Raw genomic sequence first — 19,927 nt, forward strand, 5'->3', positions numbered from 1 at the left:
TGTGTACATTTGCAGGTGTCTGAACGTTTTTGTACCATAGATTTGTCTGCCATGTGCATAGTGTGACCTAATCTAGTTGCGTAACATCAGGCTCTCATTATTTATCCTAGTTTCGTAATTATAAAGCTTTCCTAATAAACTCTGCGCTTGCTTCCGCTGTCGCTGAATTCCAACTATGCACCTATTCTGTGGATTTGAAAGGTATGGACTAGTGTAAAGAGATGTGATTGAAACTCTTAAGACCATGCCTACACCATTTGCTTTTAAATCCATGTAAGAAAGTGCACATACAAGTGCATTCAGACCCCTTCACTTTTTCTACATTTTGTTATGCCTTCTAAAATGGATTAAATTCATTCCCCCCCTCATCAATCTACACACAATACCCCATAATGACAAAGCCAAAACAGGTTTAGAAATGTTTGCTAATTTATTAAAAATAAAAAACTTAAATCACATAGGGGTATTGTGTGTAGATTGATGAGGGAAAAAATTAATTGAATCCATTTTAGAATAAGGCTGTAACATAACAAAATGTGGAAAAAGTTAAGGGGTCTGAATACTTTCTGAGTGCACTGTGTGTACACTTCATGAGAGTGGTACATTTGGGATGCAATCTCAATCTTAAAGAGGAAGGTTTTCTGTTCTGCTTCCCATTTCTCCATTCTTTCCCTGATGTGTGTACTAATGCACTTCCCCATATGGATTTTTAACATTGTGTTGGTCTTCACCGGCAATCTTATACCAATCCATTCCTTTAAAATCCATGCGGGTAGGGCACAAGTGCACACTTCAAGAGAATAGTAGAGAAATGGGACACTTTATCTACAGTAGTAGTACCACACTCAAGTCAATAGATGGCACTTTTGCTGCATTTCAGCAGTACTGCACCCTACTAACCAGATCCTGAAGAAGAGGATAACCAGGAAGTTTTGGAATTCAAGGAACTATAGTACTTTAGGTAACTGACAGGTATTTATGATACAAATGTAACCACAATTTTATTTTAATTTTTTTTAAAGAATTTGTTAACATTGTTATCTGTTGCCTGTTGAAATTAATTTAAAACTGTACTGCATAGTTATGAATTATGGATCTTCCTCCCTTCTCTTGTCAAATAGTATGGACAAGGTGATCAACTGTTTCAGTAAGAAGCCTGATGCTGTGGCCAGGCTGATATGCTTCCCATGGGCAGGAGGAGGCTCCATCCATTATGCACGCTGGGGGAAAATCCTCAACAGCTCTATTGAAGGTAAACCTATCCTATCAAAATATGATTGCTTCATTGAATTTCATTATAGATTGGTTGATCATATTCAGAGTTTATGAGCATCAGACTTGATTGTTACTTAAATAAATAGATAAATCATGTACAGTTTTGTAAACGCACTATAGCTGTGCAGTATGGATGACTAATTCATTAAAACTTGTTTACTCTCCCAGTGTATGCTGTTAAACTCCCTGGTAGGGAGGCTCGAGCCAAAGAGCCATTCTTTCAGAGCATGCAGCAGATCGTTGATGAGGTCATAAATGCATTGTTGCCAGTGCTTAAGGAGAAGCCGTTCGCCCTCTTTGGCCACAGGTCTGACCAGAATATCACTAGAAATCGGAGGATGGGCTTATTGTAATGCATGAACGGAATAAGGAATGGGGTCAAACACGCGTGATACCATTAGATTTTTTTTTTTAACTCCACCAGCCTCCTCTGATACACACTAATCAACATCATGATGTCCCCCTGCTTGATATTGCATTTCTCTCCACTACATTTCTCTCATCACTTTTGACCTTTGCTTCACAATCATAGCTTTGGTGCCATGACCAGCTTTGCTGTCGCAGATGCTCTGAAGAGAGTCCACAAGCTGGAGCCAGTTCACATCTTCCTGTCTGGTGCCTCTGCACCTTATGTGAGTAATATTAACCATGGAAAAAGAATGCAGAATACACAGTAGGCTATAACCTACACAACAAAGCCATTTGTTTCATTGGCCACAATGATCAATCAACCTTCTTTTTTCCTTTAATGTCTAGTCAGAGACACGTATTCGCGCCCCAAAGAGAAGTGACCTATCGGACGAGGAGTTCCTCCAGTGGATGATTAGGATTGGGGGCACGCCCCCTGAGTTGCTGGCCAACCCTGAGGTGCTGAAGCTCTTCCTGCCTGCCCTGAAGGCTGACCTCCACGTAGTGGAGAACTACAGGTAGGCCAGGGGAGGCTGGTGGAGGTATAAATCGGAGGTCAGGCTCATTGTAATGCATGGAATGGAATGGTTAAATGTGTGTGTTCGATGCCAGTCCTCCCATTTATACCTCCACCAGCCTCCACTGAGGCTGTCATATATATGGCTGAGGTCAGATTATCTACCCTTTTACTGATGTGTGCACTCATACACTACACCCCCTCCTGGATTGTTAAAGGAATGGACTGGTGTTAGGGATAATATATGCCATTTAGCTGACACTTTTATCCAATGCGACTTACATTGCAGTGAGTGCATACATTTCAGTATGTATGATCCCAGCGGGAATCGAACCCCCAACCTAAGCGTTGTTAGTGCCATACTCTGCCAACTGAGCCACAGAGGACCACAGAGGGATATAGTGTAAACTTTCTCTAGTCATGCTTGCAGACAGTCCAATGTGTGAGGGTTACACTTCTGGATAAAGGGTGGAGAATCCGAAGGTAATCAGGTAATATCTGGCATAAACATGTCTGTTAGCTCTTTATGTCACAGTCTACTAATTACCTAAAAACGACAAAGGTAACAGCATGACTACAGTATAACTGCATAACTACATCTTAACTGTCCCTCCTAAAGACCTCTTCATCCCCACTACCCCCCTGTACACATTTTTCTCCTGTTAAAAAAAGAAAAGAAAAAAAAAAGTAATTCTTCCCTCTTCTAGCATTGTGACTGCCAATGGCCCCTGGTCCTAGCATAGATTACTTTTTCTTATGATGACTGATGGATAGATGATTCACTTACTTAAACAAATGGAATTGTTATAAGTCGCTTTGAAAAAAAGGCGTCTGCTAAATGCCATAAATGTAAATGTGAAATGTAAATGACCTTATTATACCTTATTTTACAGTCCTATTACCACTGCTGTCTCTTCACTAATTCACTATGGAATTGCATTGTAACAATTGGTTCTTTCTGGTATTTGTTTCAATGAATCCCCCATTACCGAGAAATAATTTCTAGGCCATAAAATAAAGCACTACCACATTTGTTATATTATAACCCCAGATTATGTTAGATTATGTTTTTGTTTTTGTGTTCCAGGTGCACCAGGCCAGAAGGTCCTCTCTTATGCTGCCCAGTCACATGCTTTGATGGAAAGCAGGACATTCCACATGACTTACAAGGTCAGTGCTTTGATGTTTCTTGTATGGCAGCTCTTCATTTGATGTCTTTCACATAACACCCACATGATGGATACATATTGCATAGCTATGTACAGTTAGAGTACTGCACATGTATTGGGGCGCTTAGTGGCGTAGCACACTAAGGCACATACCACATAATCGCAAGGTTCCTGGTTCGATTCCGACCCTCGACATATTTTGCATGTCATCCCTCCTCTCTCTCACCTATCCTTCCTGTCAATCTCTACTGTCTCTATCCCAGTAAAGCAGAAATGCCCTAAAAACATATAAAAAACTAAAATAAAAAAAGAGTACTGCACATATATCTTAGATAGTGGAAATGAATAGTCCCATGCTGTGTGATAGAGGTCATAAGCTCAGGGACATTATTTGAGGTGTTTAGAAAACTCCTCTCTTTCAGCATTCATTAAGCCTGAAATGTCTTATTTCTTCAATATCGTTTTATTTTTCCGTTCATTCAGCTTGGAAAGACATATCAGCTGGAGATTTCAACGTGCAAATGCTAGAGGGTGCCCATTTCTACTTGAAAGATTCAGCAAATGAGAAAATCATACTGGATTACATCACAAAGCATCTGGAGACCGCAGAAATGGACTACTTGTAATGTTATCATGATTCCACAGATGCTGTGAAACTTTGTATGAAGGCTGTGAAGGTGTTAGTAAGTAACATTTCAACTGTATTATAGTTTTTTAAATAATTGTGCAGATCATTTCTAACAAAAGGAAGAAAACTTGTTTTTAATATGATACTGTATAATATATTATGAAAATGAACTTGAGTATGTATGTATGAGTGTGTATTTTTGAGTGTCTGACTGAAAGAGGTCGATTTAATTTACAGATTAGAGATGTTGAACATGTTCATACAAGATACAGGTGGTCAACTAACTTTATTGGTGAATAAATAACATATTTCTTTATTGTACAAGTGACATTTACAACAGTGCTATTTGTCTCTCAAAACCAAGCATTATTTGACCAAAAAAACAAATGAAAAATAATAATAAAGCGATTAAAACACAATTTCAATTGATTACATTGTATTGGATTCTATCATCCTGTCAATAAATTACCCTAATTTCTTTATTCTATTTACTATTATCAAAAGAAATCGACATATCTACAATATAAATTTAGATAACTTAATCACATTCAGGGATGAGGTCGCAAAAATTACAGACAGTCTGGTCCCATGTTAAACGTGGGCCCATATCTCATGAACTTACATTTGGTGGGTGTGGCTGCGTTTCTTATGCTAGACATATCGGATGATCAAAACCATTGGGAACATTCAAAGTAGGATTGATGGATTGATTGGGTCAGGTAAACTGGGTATGAATTCATCATGAATTGTGACAGCCAGGACACTTGCCAATCATTTGTGAACTACTTTAAGTCAAGGATGAAGTTAAGAAGAGGAAGTGAAGCCCTATTTGGAGAGCACAAAGGTTTTAGGGCAGTGGGATGTTTTGTCTGGAGATTCAGGAATATGATTAGACAACTGAACAGGAAAGAAAACATTCCCTAGTTAATGTTTTATCCCAAGAGGTGGTGTAAGGTCTGAGGTTCTGGAATGGTGTCTTTGGCAACAGGGTCACTCAGGAGTCAGGGTCACAGGGGTCAAAGTTTATAGGATGAGGTTCTACATGTGGGTTCCATCTTTTGGCGGTGGCCTTGGCGGTGTTGAATGTGGAGGCTGGGAGGGGCCCCCCTGTGTGGCGGGTGCATCCGCCAGCAGGAAGGAGTCTGTTGAGCGGGTGCTGAGCCGTAGGGGGGCCAGGCGCCGGAGGTTGCTGGGAGTCCATGGCAGTCGCAACTGAGCTCTCTGAGAGGGGGCCACACTGCTGCTGTCCACCTCTGCTTCAGCCAGCCATGGGGGGATCTGCATTGGTGCCATGAGGTCCACCTCCGGCATGAAGGCTGGGTTTTCGATTCCAGCTACACCAAGAGAGAGAGAGATTTTGATTTTGATCTATTTATGATCATGGTCTGCATTATGAGTTGAATATAACTTGACTTGAATATAACTTGACTTGAATATAACGTTGTGAAGTAAACCTTCTGACAAAATAAGAAAGTCATTACAAACAATGAAAGGACTTTGTTACCTCCTGCTCTGTAGGTGACTCTCATAGGGAATGAACCGCCTGCAGCCTCACCACCAGAGGCACTGTCTCCTTCAGAGAACTCAAAATCTGGAGGTAAACAGAGGAACAGAGAATACAAATTTGGATTTCGTAGGGGAAACGTGGTTATTTAACTAAAATCGAAAGTTTTCCTCCACAGCCGTCTCATAACAACGAGCAGAGTAGTCAAAAGCAAGGAGAAAAGACATACCTTCGTCCCCATAAGGATGGTTTTTACTGCTATCTGCTGATTTTCCATTTGGCATCTAAAATGACACGAAATTAAAATTTGTTACAGTAATGCCCCCAAAGAGGTTGCTTATTATTTGGCCAATGGTTGGGAAAATGGCTGAAGTCTCTGACCGTTTGCACTGGATCCTTCTTTGGATGCTTGGTTATCTTCTTGGGAGGAGCAACACCCATCTTTGCGGATTTGAAGGACTCCAGGCGGCTCCTCATGGTCCTCTGGAAGATCTCCTGCACCTCATTCTCATCTTTGTTGACCTCAAATTGGCTTCGGCTGTACCTGTGTCTATGCTGTAATGTAAAGACAAAGGAGAGGAGGAGAGGAAAGGGAAGGTAACTATGACTTCTGATTTCTGATTGACAATATACAGATGGAGTCACTATATGTAAGAGTGGAATCCAATATCAACAACTTGAAGATGAAACTGTTTGTTGTTGTCAAACAGAAAAAACACTCATGAAAACCTCTGTTAAGATAATTGTTGAACATTTGGATTTGAATTTGGATTTTTTGACTGAAACTGTGATTTTATTTTTCAGTTTGTTTTGACTGAATAGTACCTGTTTTCTACCCCTGTAGAGATGTTGCTGCAGAAGGTGATGAGCGTTGATGTCCTCGAACCTCATGTTCTTCATGTCCTGCTCATGCATGTCCAGGCACACAGAGGGCACATTGTCTCTTTTGAAAAGGAAGAAGTAATAAGTTCTCATTCCCCACACAAATACAGGTGTATATAGTTGCTGCTGTTGTTTTAATGGCAACTAGGTAGAAAACTAGACAAACTGTCACAACAAGTGACATATTGAAGAGATTGTAGGAGGACTTCAAACTTCAAAAGTTAGTCATGTCTGTAGGCCTACCCAAAAAGATTGACCACTTTGGCCTACCAGATCATGGACTACTGTTGTAAATTAGCTCTCTAGCTAACTCTGACACATTTACATTGATGTGTGTTGATAAATGTGTACTGTCCCTGTCAACTAAACTTAATTGAATTACAAGTATGTTTGCCACTTTTATCAAGTGAATTGGGGTTGTCTTGTGTAAGAATAACAACTAGTCTCTATAAGCAATCACAACATGTTTGTGGAATTACTGAAATGTTAACTAAATACTTTGGTAATATAAAATCAACAGTCTGTTCCTATGTCATGATGTGTAGTCACATTGTACTCAATAGCATGCCAAGAAAGGGACAAGGGCTGAGGCTAGCAGGTGTGTGTCTCGTAAATAAGCAGTGTTTATGCTGTGCATCCAGCTTCAGCCACAGAAACCTGTGATCCTTGTGCTGGTATTTATAGTTGCATGATAGAAACAGGCTTTTGTTTACATTTCAGCTCCCCCAAGGACGCCTAGGTTAAAAAGTCACACAGTGTTGCTTACAGGATTGAGGAGACAGGGACATGGTCTGGACCCATGGTATCTGACATATCTGTCATCATGTCAGGCATCATCCCAGAGAAATCAGCACCAAACTTCTTATTGAAATCCACATTGGCAGTCTCATGCCGAACGAACGCTAATGAACCTCTCCGCTCACCCTATCGGAGAATAGAATAGAATAGAACTTGATGATAAGAGTACAGAAAGACTTCATTTTCATGAATACAGTTAGGAATAGTTAGGAATGGTTGGTAAGTTAGGGGAGTAAATTAATAGTTATGAATAAAATCCTTAAATTCATGTCGTTGACCCTGCCCCTCTTCCTTACCTCAGTCACATAGCTCATGGCATCCTTCAGGTTGAGCTGGTGGAAGATGTTGAAAATGTAGTCACGAGACTTCCTGGCTATAGGCTTCATCAACAGCCAACACAACCACCTCTCCTCAAAGTTATTCCACCTTGAAAGGATAAGATACAAGATCAATTTTAACTTCACTGCAATTCATACAGTTCAAGTGTTAAGGTCCTGTCTGTTGTGGTATGTTCTGATATAAATTATATGAAATTATAGCAAAACCGTAACATAGTATGATTTCAGTTTCAACGTACTTGTCTCTCATGTAGTTATGACCTATTTGTCCAGATATGTCCTCTATGGCGACAAGCATGTGGTCAAACGCCTGAATAAAGAAACAGGAATGATGAATCATGAGAATACCGAGTGAAGATCAGGTTTATGTCGTTATTGTATTGTATTGGGGTTAGGTTTGACTTTTGTAGCCCACGTTGTTTAGACAAAGGTACATTTTCTATAGTATAAAACTAAGAAGAATTCCAGTAGTAGTTACCCTATTCTGCAGTTTTTCAGCGAGTGTAAGGTCTGTTGATTCCGCCCTCTTCACTTTCAGCCAGGTGACCAGTGGTTTCATGGTTATTCCCTGCAACAGAGATGAAGAAAATGGAAGAAAAGCTGTAAGCTCAGTCTTTAGAGTTAATGATCAATGTTCACTGTTTAAAGACATAGTGAAATAAACTGTTATGCATCATGAAACATCCCAAGCGGAAAACATATATGCCTTATATGATTTATACAACATACTTGGGCATGAAATTAAAGTATACTTTGAGTAAGTACACAAAATACAGTACAACTTTAGTGTACTTTAAGTCAGTATAGAAAAACATGAATATATTTTAAGCATATTAAATACTCCTTTAATCTATTCATCAACACATTTAAGTATACTTTTTATTCGCTTGGGATAGCAATGGTTGATTGAGGTTTAATGGGTTTATTACCTGCAGGACGACAGTGAAGTACACCACTATGAGTGTGGTGCTGACCATCAGATTCTTCTCCTTTATCTTATTCCCGTCCAGCATGGCCACAAGGCCGTATGCCACTGCACCTCGCAGGCCTCCGTAGCTCATGACCACCTGATCAATGAGTGACAAGGGAACCAGTCTGTACTTGTTCAGAATCCAGGTGAGGAAGAAGACGCCTGTGGTGTACAGACACATACACACACACGCACACACGCACACACACACACACACACACACACACACACACACACACACACACACAGTATTAGCACTGGCACTGTATGTGAAGCCATATGAAGCCAGCATTACTGTATATCCCCATTAGAGCCTCTCACAACACACACTATGACCCAACCTCACCTATGAATCTGAAGACGAAGATGAAGACGACTGTGAGGAGGATGAAGCCAGTGTTCCACACCCATATCGTAGGATCAATGGCTGAGATGCCGAGGAAGACAAAGATGATGGTCTCTGAGCCATTGGCGAACACCTTCATGACGTATCGCACCGTGGTGACAGACCTCTCGTCCATGTTTGCATTGATGTACTTCTGACAGCCCATACCAAAGAACACAATCCTATGGCACAACAGGCAAAGGGTGTGACATTTCAAACAGGCACTAAAACATGTCCAGTGCATGAGAAAAACATTTCAGGTTTTAAGTTTCCGGTTTATTAGATACCGACATGCTAAAACTGGCATAAATGGATATGTATGTGTGTGAAAGGGGAGGCTGGTTGAGGTAGACATCGGAGGTCATGCTCATTGTGATGCATGGAATAGAATAAGGAACAAACATGTTTGATACCATTCCTCATTCCATTCCATTCATTACAATGAGCCCGTCCTCCGATTTCTACCTCCACCAGCCTCCCCTGATGGCTACATTAAAAGGGCACAGTAGCAGACTATAGATAGTGGGCTTAAGTCTGCTGTATCTCAAGACTCAATAATAGTATGTTTGGTCAAACACATACAGTATGGTAAAGCACTTCAAATCATCATCCCATTTATAAGCACTTACGACAGGATGGCAGAGAGAGAGAGCATCTCGGCAGTCAGGTAGGCCAGATAGCCCAGGATAAAGATGAAGCCAGGCTCAATGATCTGGATGTTCTTGGTGAATCTGGTCAGCAGGGAGATCAGCAGAGCAAACACAATGCCTACCAAGGAGCCTCCGAACGCCACCACGAAGAACGAAACTACACAGGGCAGGGGAGGGGGAGAGATTGGAGCAATTGTCTTACATTTACATTACATTACATTTATGGCAATTGGCAGACACCTTTATCCAAAGCGACTTATACTTGTAATGTTATCATGATTCCACAGATGCTGTGAAACTTTGTATGAAGGCTGTGAAGGTGTTAGTAAGTAACATTTCAACTGTATTATAGTTTTTTAAATAATTGTGCAGATAATTTCTAACAAAACAAAGAAAACTTGTCTAAATGAATGAATCATCTGTCCATCAGTCATCATAAGAAAAAGTAACCTATGCTAGGACCAGGGGCTATTGGCAGTCACAATGCTAGAAGAAAGCAAGATTTATTTTATTTTTTTATTTCTTTTCATTTTCTTGTCATAGGGTCCACCCTAAATTGGCAGAAAAGTGTGCTTTGACTTACTTATGCCTTTGATGATCTCTATAGCGTCGATTTCTGCCCCTCCCAGCGACACAAATGCATCAAACACATTGAACAGCACCTGAGGGAACACAAGACTGCTTTAATGTATTGCCCTTTATGAATTGTGTAATCTAATCCATTATACAAACAAGTCACAAACCTTTTTTTTCTGTTTATACTGTAAGTGATGGATATTGCTATACAAGCACGCACCTAAGCAGTCAATTAAACTGTACAGCACATTTCCAATGATGGATAGCTTTGGAACATTGCACCTTATAGTGTTTCTTACTGTATGTAACACTTTGAAGATTGTTGAAGTAATGTTTGACATTGAGACATACCACTGTGACACCATCGTTGAGGAGGGACTCCCCAAACACCATGATGAACAGGACGTCGTTGACGTGGACCTGCTCAAACACAGCAATCACAGCCACAGGGTCCACAGCAGAAATCAGGCTCCCAAACAACAGGTACTGCAGAAGACCAATGTCCAGGTCACCTAGAGGGGGTGGAAGATGACAAGATCCCAGATTTAACGCATGCACGCACGCATGGATACACACACACACACACACACACACACACACACACACACACACACACACACACACACACACACACACACACACACACAAGAAGAAGAACCTGTCCTACAGCATGTTTATGAGCTCTATTGTGGTCAGTGGGCTTTGATTGGTTTCCTAACTTACCCATGGCTCCGCCCTTGTGACACCCCCAGAGGGCCAATCCCAAAGAGGCAGCATTCCAGCAGGTGCCAATCACAGCGTAGGTCAAGATGGCCCCCATGTTACTGAAGAACAACTTGTTGGGCATGAAGTAGCCTGCATCCAGGATAACCTGTATACATATATGCCATTTAGCTAACGCTTTTATCCAAAGCGACTTACATTGCAGTGAGTGCATACATTTCAGTATATATGGTCCCAACGGGAATCAAACCCACAACCTAAGCGTTGTTAGCGCAAAGATTGTATGTACATTTGTAATTATGTGCGCAGATCCCTTCTACTAAGCTTTCCCCATGTTTCAGTTTGAACATGTTAAAGTCCTGTGTGGAGGGTATTGCAAATTTGGAGCTGAAATGACCAAATTAACCAATCTCTCTTGAGGATTAATAAAGTATAATCTCATATAATCTCTGATTTTACCTGGGGCAGCAGGTAGAAGAAGAAGACCGTGGGCGTCAGGCTGAAGGTCTGGACCTTGTCCGCTCCATAGATAATCCCCCCCAGGATGAAGCCAATAAAAATGAGGAGAGCGCTCTCAGGGACCACAGAGGTCAGGCTGTGGTTCAACTCAAGTACTGTTGGAGGAGAGAGAGAGAGAGAGAGAGAGACAGAGAGAGACAAAGAGAGACAGAGAGAGAGAGAGAGAGAGAGAGAGAGAGAGAGAGAGAGAGAGAGAGGTGGTTTAGCTCAAATAAGAGAAATGAGGACTAAAGGGGAGGACATACATAAAGAGAGAGATAGAGAGTCAAATGTAGTCAGTCGTTGATGGCAAGAGTCAGAGATGGCTGCAATTACCATGACAACAAAAACCATGAAAGATGTCCTTAGGCTGGTTCAATGAGCCCTTGACCAGTCATTAACATCAACACCCGGTTTCCTCAACACCGGGTTTCTCCACATTAACAGGAAGGTGTTGAAACCCAGTGCCAAGACTAAAGCAAGGCGATTAAAATATATGTGAGTTTGCGAAATTTGCAAATGATCAACCTTTTGAACCACACTGAGAAAGTGTATTTTTTTTTGTTCCTAGGGTATTATTAACCAGTGGTGGCCTGTTTTTAAAAGTTCACAGCTCACGTCACTCTTGCTATGTATGTCAGGAGGCAGGGGTTCTTCTCTTCAAAGTGGTATTAAATGCTTTTTATTGTTTCTATGCTATTATGAAGGTTCCTCATTGACTGAATGTACTGTAGGCTAACCTTTGGGTTTGTCATCCAACCATAAACACGCACAGTAATGTTCTGATGTCGTGTTGTATGTCGTTGCTAGCATTTGAAATAAGACCTGTTAAAAATTAAGTTTAAGATCTTTGGATGGGTTCACACTCTCCTTCACTTTGTTTATTTATCCTAGCTGACTTTGGCGCTGAAAAGAAAATATTGTGCATGTTTTCATTAATTTTATGTGTTACTTATGATAAGAATGTTTTACCACCAACTGTCCAGATCTGGGATGAGTGGGTACAATGTTAAGTAAGCAAATAGATAAGTAGTATACAGGCTGTTTTCACTCATGACATTTATAGTTAGTTCACCTCTTGGGATAGGAGACTATTCCAGACTACCTCTCAGCTAGGTAAATGTTCTAATGCACATGAAAACATGCAAATGAAATCTATAGAATGCACCATAATATAAGCACCATTTATCACCATTTTCTCTGAGGATTACACTTCTTTCATAATGTCTTTATATCGCACATAGCCATTGTGGCCCGCGTTTGAACATGAAAAGTACTCCTTGCATGAAGATATGCCATATTCACACCCTCAAACCCTCAAATTGTCCAAATTGTTTAACGGTAGCTATCTATGGAATGTCTGAGGTCTAATTATATTCCATGAACTTGTGTAAAAAAGGAAAAACATTTGGTCCGGAGAACAGTGTGTTGCCTTGATAACACTGACAAGAGCTACAGTTACCAGTCCATGGCATTATATGGTGCCTATTTATGACACAAATGCAACACAATCAACTTTAGTTCTCACTGGATGGCATCGCCTCTTCCCTTTGATCTGTTCTTGACCAAATTTAACTCAAATCCTAGAATCTTTGTCCAACACCGCTGCACATACTGCAGCTAGTTGTACATCACACAAATTGGATGATATCCTGATTTTTTTTTTTTTTAATGAATCGAAACTTTAAGTCTTGGAAGTGCAAACTTACTTTTGTTATAATAATAATCTTACTCAGAAGGTCAGAATCTATTAACAGAATCTATGAAATGGGTTTTAATCATCTTTTAGTTTGACTTTATTAATCCTCTTCGTTCCATCTGACTGGATCCCACAAGAAAAGTCATTACAATGTTCATGGCCTTTGCCATTACCTGTCTACCAGAATAAACGTGAATAATACCAGCCCTGCTGTTTCTTTCCTGACATAGCAGTTCTGCATCTGAAACCTATTTCACACTGGCACAACTTTCAGAGGTGGACCCTGAAATACATTTTCTCAGCTCTTTTCACAACTGAACTCTTCAATTGTACAATAAATCAATAATTTGAATGACATATTGATTAGGTCCCACTGAAAGTTCTGAAAGATCAGAAAGATGTGCTCTTCGTATACATACCCATCTTAGCCACTCCAGCCACAAGTATCCACAAGACGATGAGGTAAGGGGCCTCCACATGGTGCCATTTAAATGATACAATCTGTATCCCCGAAATGCTGGACTCATGTCCTTCATGTCCCCCACCAGCCTGGCTGAGGTTCAAGTCCTGGGGTAGTGGCCCTGCCACATCTGCACCTTCCACTGCTAAAGCGCCCATGGTGCACATCAGCAATGCTGCCTCCAACAGCCAAAGGGAAGTGCTGCATGATGGCATTTCCCCCAATAAATAGACAGATAAATAAACAAATAAAGAAATAAAGAAAAACACAAAACTCTGAGAGTTCACTGAGAGTACTCAGTGTTTGGCCTCAACTTATGCCTGCCTACGCTCCTAAAAGTCCAAGGTATTCTTGTCCCAGCATCCCAGAGATACGCTCAGACTGTTTAGCGGGACAGAATGTTACGTTTTTGACCGTCCCTCCTCCTGTGTCTGTGGCGTGCGTGGTCTCTGTGGTCAATGGTGCAGCTCGGGCAGAGGTGCACTGAATCACAGGCTCATTTATATATCTTCTCTCAAGGTGGGTGGGGGGTGGGGGGGTGGGGGGGTGGGGGGGAAATACATTACCTCCTCTTCAGAGCATTCCTGGTTATTCAGTCAGGTTTCGCACTGTTTGGTTTCACTTCTTGAGTCCCTACTGTACCTCGTCAAGGGCAAAGATTGTCATACCATACTTGCTGTGTAGACTTCAGTCTACATTCACTTCAATAGCATTTTTTTAAGCTGGGTACAAAAACTGTAACATTTGATATGTGGGTATTTTTAGGGCCTGTTTTGGTTCATTGTTTCACTTCACAAAACTAGGATTGTTTCAATCATAATTTATTTTGTGAACTCACTGGTGACTTTGCTTAGCTTCCGATCTTTGAATATATGCCACACTTATAATTTCATATTCAAATATGGAAACACAAAAACACAAAATATGTAACAAATCATGAAAGAGATTTTTGTAAGTTTTGTATGCCTGGTTGTGTATTTCACCAGCATGCAGAGCCAAGTTAACTTGATGACAGACATTAAAGTAAGTTGAAATTATGCTAAGAGACTGTCCTCCATATACTGCACAGCTTACACCGTCTGCTTCTAAGTAATGTCTGACAGCTATTCTTAATGGTTGACATGTATATGTCTCAATATTAAAGCTTTCCTAAGATGATCACCTCACCTCAATTGAAAGTTAATGTATCTCTCTCCGGGTCTACAGATCCTCCTTCATTCTTCTACAGATCATCATGTCCTGGTTCCATGACTTGTCCCCTGGTTCTATAGCTTTACATACAGTCGAGCCCTTAGTGTTTACATTTACATTCATGGCATTTAGCAGACGCCTTTATCCAAAGCGACTTACAACATATACATTTGTTTAAGTAAGTGGTTCATCATAAGATAAAGTAATCAATGCTCGGACCAGGGGCCATAGGCAGTCACAATGCTAGAAGAAGGATTTTTTTGTTTTATTTATAGGAGAGAAACTTGTACTGGGGGGTAGTGGGGGTGAAGAGGTCTTTAGGAGGGTCTTTAGGAGTGTTGTATGGCCATCTGTAATAGCCTATCCTTGTAATGATCCTTCTACACAAGACAGGTTCTTACTTCACAAATTAATGCACATAATTGTTCCTCTAAGGTGTTGCTGCCCTCGGACTGGATGTTTTGTGTGGCACAATGCCCAGTCCTGCAGGCACAACGCACAATGGACCCAATTGATGATGGGTGACACAAACAGTAAGACGCCTGGTTCCTCATGCTCATAGTTCTCACATTGATGGATGAAAACAACTGTTAGCGACAAGAAGTGACAAGAAGCTGGGAACACTGGTTTATGATTTTGTGTGTATTCTTTTTTTAAATATGTTTTTAGGGCATTTCTGCTTTATTGGGATAGAGACAGTAGAGATTGACAGGAAGGATGGGAGAGAGAGGAGGGATGACACGCAAGACGTGTCGAGGGTCGGAACCAGGAACCTTGCGATTATGTGGTATGCGCATTAGTGTGCTATGCCACGAAGCGCCCCGATTTTGTGTGTATTCTGTCAACTTATTGATATACAACAAAAAGCCACCTTGTAGGAAACAATGGCATCATCTGTTTGTCATGTACATGTCAACCATCGATGGGGAAGTCCATGCTGATGATGTGGTTTCAGTCTCAGCTGTTGCAATATGACATCCCACACCTTAGTTAGTGTGCTTCATTCATACACTTACTATTATTGGACAACAAACTGGGCATTAACCCCATTGCATAAATGATTGTCACTGAAGGAAATGAAAACATGTCATGCAGAGAAATCAACCATCAATGATGACTTGGTTACGGTTAGTGTAGTTCTTGCGAAACCTCCACCTGTGTGTTGTTACGCTGAGACAAACCTTGCCAGCTCATTTTGAAGAATCAATAAACCAATAGTTTTATCAATTACCCGCTCATCTGTTACTTCCTCATGCCACCTCCCTCGGGCCTACAGTACACTAAGGATGTCTGATGTCCATATTTGATTATATTTACTTAATGCTGGAATCTTTCTAATTTCTAATTTCTCTCCTGGAATTGCTTTAACTTGTTAAAATATCAAAGCCTATAATACACACCTGGTACAACATTGTTTTACACAACAGTTACTATAACACTTATTGGGTGTTATTATTATCAACTATTATCTATACAAGACTTTAACAGGGGGCATTGCTACAATTGGCAACACAGTCTCTTAATTAAACCGTGTGCTAGGGGTAGAGTATGGTGACACTGCAGACACCAGCGACTGACTTGAATGATGTGAATGACCGAATGATACGTAAGCTATGGTGCATAATGAATCATGAGTTAAATGTTATTTTCATACCTATAGCCGATGTATCATTACCTACTCCCTTATATGGTAAAATGGCTGCACCAATTAGGGAAGGGATGTCATGCATCAATTCCCATTATTTCCATATTAACTAATGCCCAATTAGTTAATTAGTTACTAATGCCCTATAATCTTAACCAGCAGTCAGTCTTTCACTTAGCCATTCAAATGTTAAATATCACTTGGGCCCATGTCTCTTCAAGCATGTATAAGTATGTGCTTTAAAACACCTGAGGAGAGAGGTCAAGTCTCAGGTGCGGAAAAGTCAGACATAGATTACAGTACATAACCTTACGCTGGAACAGAGCCCATCAATCAGTCTGGTTGTGTTACGGTGAGACTTGTGAGAGAGGGTGGTGGATGTACACAGGACAGGACACACATTCCATTTTAGCTGTAACAGACAACACTCGGTTTATATATTTAGAATGTGAATCAAGAAATTGTATTATACACTGAATCGCACCAGGTTGTGTTTAATTTTGCTGAACAATAACACAACAACAACAACAACAATAACACAACTACAACAATTGTCAATGGAGAGACACACTCATGGAAAAGGTTACTGTAGAATTCTGTCCAAAGTTGACCCTTTTAGTGGATTTTACAGCAGAGAAAGAATGTGTACGGAGTGGACCAGTTAGCAGCTGTTTCCCAGCCCTCTGGCTGAGTAAACCAACCAGCCATGTTCTTGTACATTGTCCCTTATCAAGCAGAATAAATTGTCTGAGAACGCTGGCAGGGGAGAGGATGGAAGAAAGCAAACATTGTAAATCTCTGGGGAGGGAAGAAAAAAGCACTGCACCTTTGCCGGTCCACAGAAAACACTCCATTGTCTAGTGACCGCACAACCGTGGTGCAATGAAAAGGGCTTGTTTACAATCAGATACTAGGTCAGAGTCACTGTGATTGAATTCATTCTAATTCTTTCAGTTATTTCTAGAAATCACAAGAACATCTATAGACAGCTGTCTCAAATGGAACTAAGTAGGCTTCAGCCCATGTCCTTATGTTGATGGAATACTTATTTACACAACTGTGTTAAAGTTCATTAAATCATTAACAGAAAACACATTCATGTTCATAAATTCAATAGATTAAACAAATAGGGACCTAATATTAGCTCTCATCCATTAAAGGGAGAGTGATGGAGAGGAGCTCAGCTAGTAAAGACTTGAACCAACAGTCCTCCTGGGAGAGGGTTTATTTTGTATGTGTCAAGGGCCTGAAAGACATAAATAGATAAATAGATAGAAATAGATTTCTCTGGGTTCCACGTCAAAATGCTTAAGTGAGTAAGACATTTCCAGATCACAATGCCGATGCACGATGCCTCAGCCCTCTAACAACTCAACAACAACATTGTCAATCCAAAACATTCATGTTTTCATCTGTTTATTAGTGTTCCTGCATGTCATCAGTGCAAACACTGTGGTTATGTTTCAAGGGGTTGTTTCACCAATGTCACACATGACACACATGACACACACGCAAGCACGCACGCACACACTCACGCTGTGTCATCAGTGTTGTCTCAATTGTGTCTGTTGTGTATACTTGAACCACTAATGACTACCCTTGTCACCAAAACAAAGAATGTCTAAACATAACGTGACAGGGTTGACACTACATTGCCCTTAACCATTAATCTCAAGTGGCTTCAACTCTATGACTCACATATAATCTGTGCCTACCCGTAGATAAACTTTTGCAAGATAGACCATTGCCAGACTAAATCACAGTCCTCCTCAGCCCAGTGTTTTATATCTAAACACCTAGAATCTCTCTTGTCCAAATCAATAGCTTCTGTATGACACCATACTGTCAAAAGAATCTTATCACAATTACTGTACACCAACACAAAGGCTCACAAATCCAGTAAATGACAGATATAAAGGCATGATGAATAGCACTGAGAGTGAGCAGGAGAATGAGGTTTCACAGAGAGATAGAACAGAGACATCTAGTAACTGGTACACTACTATCCATCTCTTTTGGTTTACAGTACAGTACATTAATGTATATGTCAATGGGGTCACGGCAAATTACTCACTGAGTTTGCAGAGCCAGCTGACCAGGATCCAGAGAGCCACCAGGTAGGGGACCGTGACATGGTTCCACTTCCAGCTGACGATGGGCAGGGTGGTGATGGGACCTCCTCCATGTTCACCATGTCCCTCTTCTCCATGGGGGTCTTCCCCGTGGCCGGTGCCCGCACCTGTTCCATGTTCTGTGCCCGCACCTGTTCCATGTTCTGTGCCCGCATCTGTTCCGTGTTCTGTGCCTGCACCTGCTCCGTGTTCTGTGCCTGCACCTGTTCCGTGTTCTGTGCCTGCATCTGTTCCGTGTTCTGTGCCTGCATCTGTTCCGTGTTCTGTCCCTGCACCTGTCCCATGATCAGTGCTTTGGGCAGTGCTCGTGTCTGTCCTATGGTCTGTGCCAGCAACAGCATGGCTGTCTTCGTTGCTCGGTTGATCTGCCAAGTTTGGCCTACTGATGAGCAGCAGCACTGTTAGGAGAAACAACGTGGAGCACCACAGACCTGGCATCTTTGAGCTGGATGCTTGCAACCGTTAGACGCCTATTGTAACGCCTATTGAAGTGCTATGAATCGATATTGGTTTGTGTGTGTCTCTCATTCCCTCTCTCCCTCTCTATCCTCTCTCAATGCCTTAGTGGAATGTCATCTTGCCAGCAGCCTTGAGCATGTTTGCCCCCTCTCTGTGTTCCTTCAGGCTAGAGTACACCTTTTCACTGAAGGTGAGGATCAACCCATAATGATGCTCTCTTGCTTTGGCACCGCCCACTCCTTAGCCAGACCGGCTAGTTGGGCCACTTCTTCTTCAATGGAGGGGGAGGGAGTTCAGCCCAACCCTCTGGGCATTCATTGGCTTAGGATGCATTTTGGTTGCCCAAATAACACAACCCTCTGTAGTGCATTATACATTCACTCGTCCACACCAAGGGATGCAATGGCAAAGTCAATATTGTTCCTGGCCAAATTAGGTCGATTCCAGCAAGACTTTCATGTTCTACAATTACTTTCAAATATACATATTGGAAGCATTTCTCTTACTCCTATAATGCACTGAGGTCATATGGAAGACTCTGGGACGCAAGAACAATGCTCTCACCCTCTTCTCGCATTGTTCTAGATGAGAGTGAATACTGAGCACGTTCTGTGGGCGGACAGAAGCAAGATGGCGAGGAGGAAGTAGGCATTTAATTGGTGGTGACACACGCACACACAAATGTATGCACGCACACACGCCCATCCACCCCATCTGCCCGCCCGCCCGCACACACACACACACACACACACACACACACACACACACACACACACACACACACACACACACACACACACACACACACACATACACAAACTACCATAACTACCATAACATTGTCAGTGTTGAGCCTCCATTGCCACCAGTGATCTATGTTTATGAGACAGAGACAAGTAAATTATAAACAATTATAAACATGTCCAAGGGCAGCTAACATTGTTCTGCTTCCACCTCAGAATTAGGCCCAATTCACTTTCTTACACTTTAAAAGCCTTCAGCTCCTATTCTCAATTAACA

General features: G+C 41.3%; 2 protein-coding genes across 3 annotated transcripts; one reads left to right on the forward strand and one right to left on the reverse strand.

Moving 5' to 3' along the window:
- The first annotated feature begins 5 nt into the window (after window positions 1-5).
- On the forward strand, window positions 6-4,118 carry olah (oleoyl-ACP hydrolase). Of its 2 annotated transcripts, none has more exons than XM_083679816.1 (8): window positions 6-201; window positions 881-972; window positions 1,122-1,252; window positions 1,444-1,582; window positions 1,808-1,907; window positions 2,032-2,201; window positions 3,288-3,370; window positions 3,853-4,118. In XM_083679816.1, exons 3-8 carry the CDS (start codon window positions 1,123-1,125, stop codon window positions 3,993-3,995), a joined length of 765 nt encoding a protein of 254 aa, XP_083535942.1. In that variant the 5' UTR covers window positions 6-201; window positions 881-972; window position 1,122; the 3' UTR covers window positions 3,996-4,118. The 2 variants fall into 2 exon arrangements, with proteins under 2 accessions (XP_083535942.1, XP_083535943.1); XM_083679817.1 differs by having other exon boundaries at window positions 881-961.
- A 148-nt stretch (window positions 4,119-4,266) lies between these two features.
- On the reverse strand, window positions 4,267-19,129 carry LOC310811595 (sodium/hydrogen exchanger 3-like). The gene is made up of 17 exons (XM_083679799.1): window positions 18,391-19,129; window positions 11,283-11,437; window positions 10,824-10,971; window positions 10,452-10,612; window positions 10,108-10,186; window positions 9,504-9,681; window positions 8,836-9,056; window positions 8,449-8,651; window positions 7,998-8,087; window positions 7,759-7,829; window positions 7,478-7,607; window positions 7,150-7,307; window positions 6,327-6,444; window positions 5,883-6,056; window positions 5,731-5,785; window positions 5,502-5,588; window positions 4,267-5,331 (listed from the first exon to the last, which is right to left on the reverse strand). Exons 1-17 carry the CDS (start codon window positions 18,884-18,886, stop codon window positions 5,036-5,038), a joined length of 2,820 nt encoding a protein of 939 aa, XP_083535925.1. The 5' UTR covers window positions 18,887-19,129; the 3' UTR covers window positions 4,267-5,035.
- Window positions 19,130-19,927: the final 798 nt, after the last annotated feature.

The sequence above is a fragment of the Argentina silus genome (assembly GCF_951799395.1).
Source record: "Argentina silus genome assembly, chromosome: 11".
Taxonomy (NCBI): Eukaryota; Metazoa; Chordata; class Actinopteri; order Argentiniformes; family Argentinidae; genus Argentina; species Argentina silus.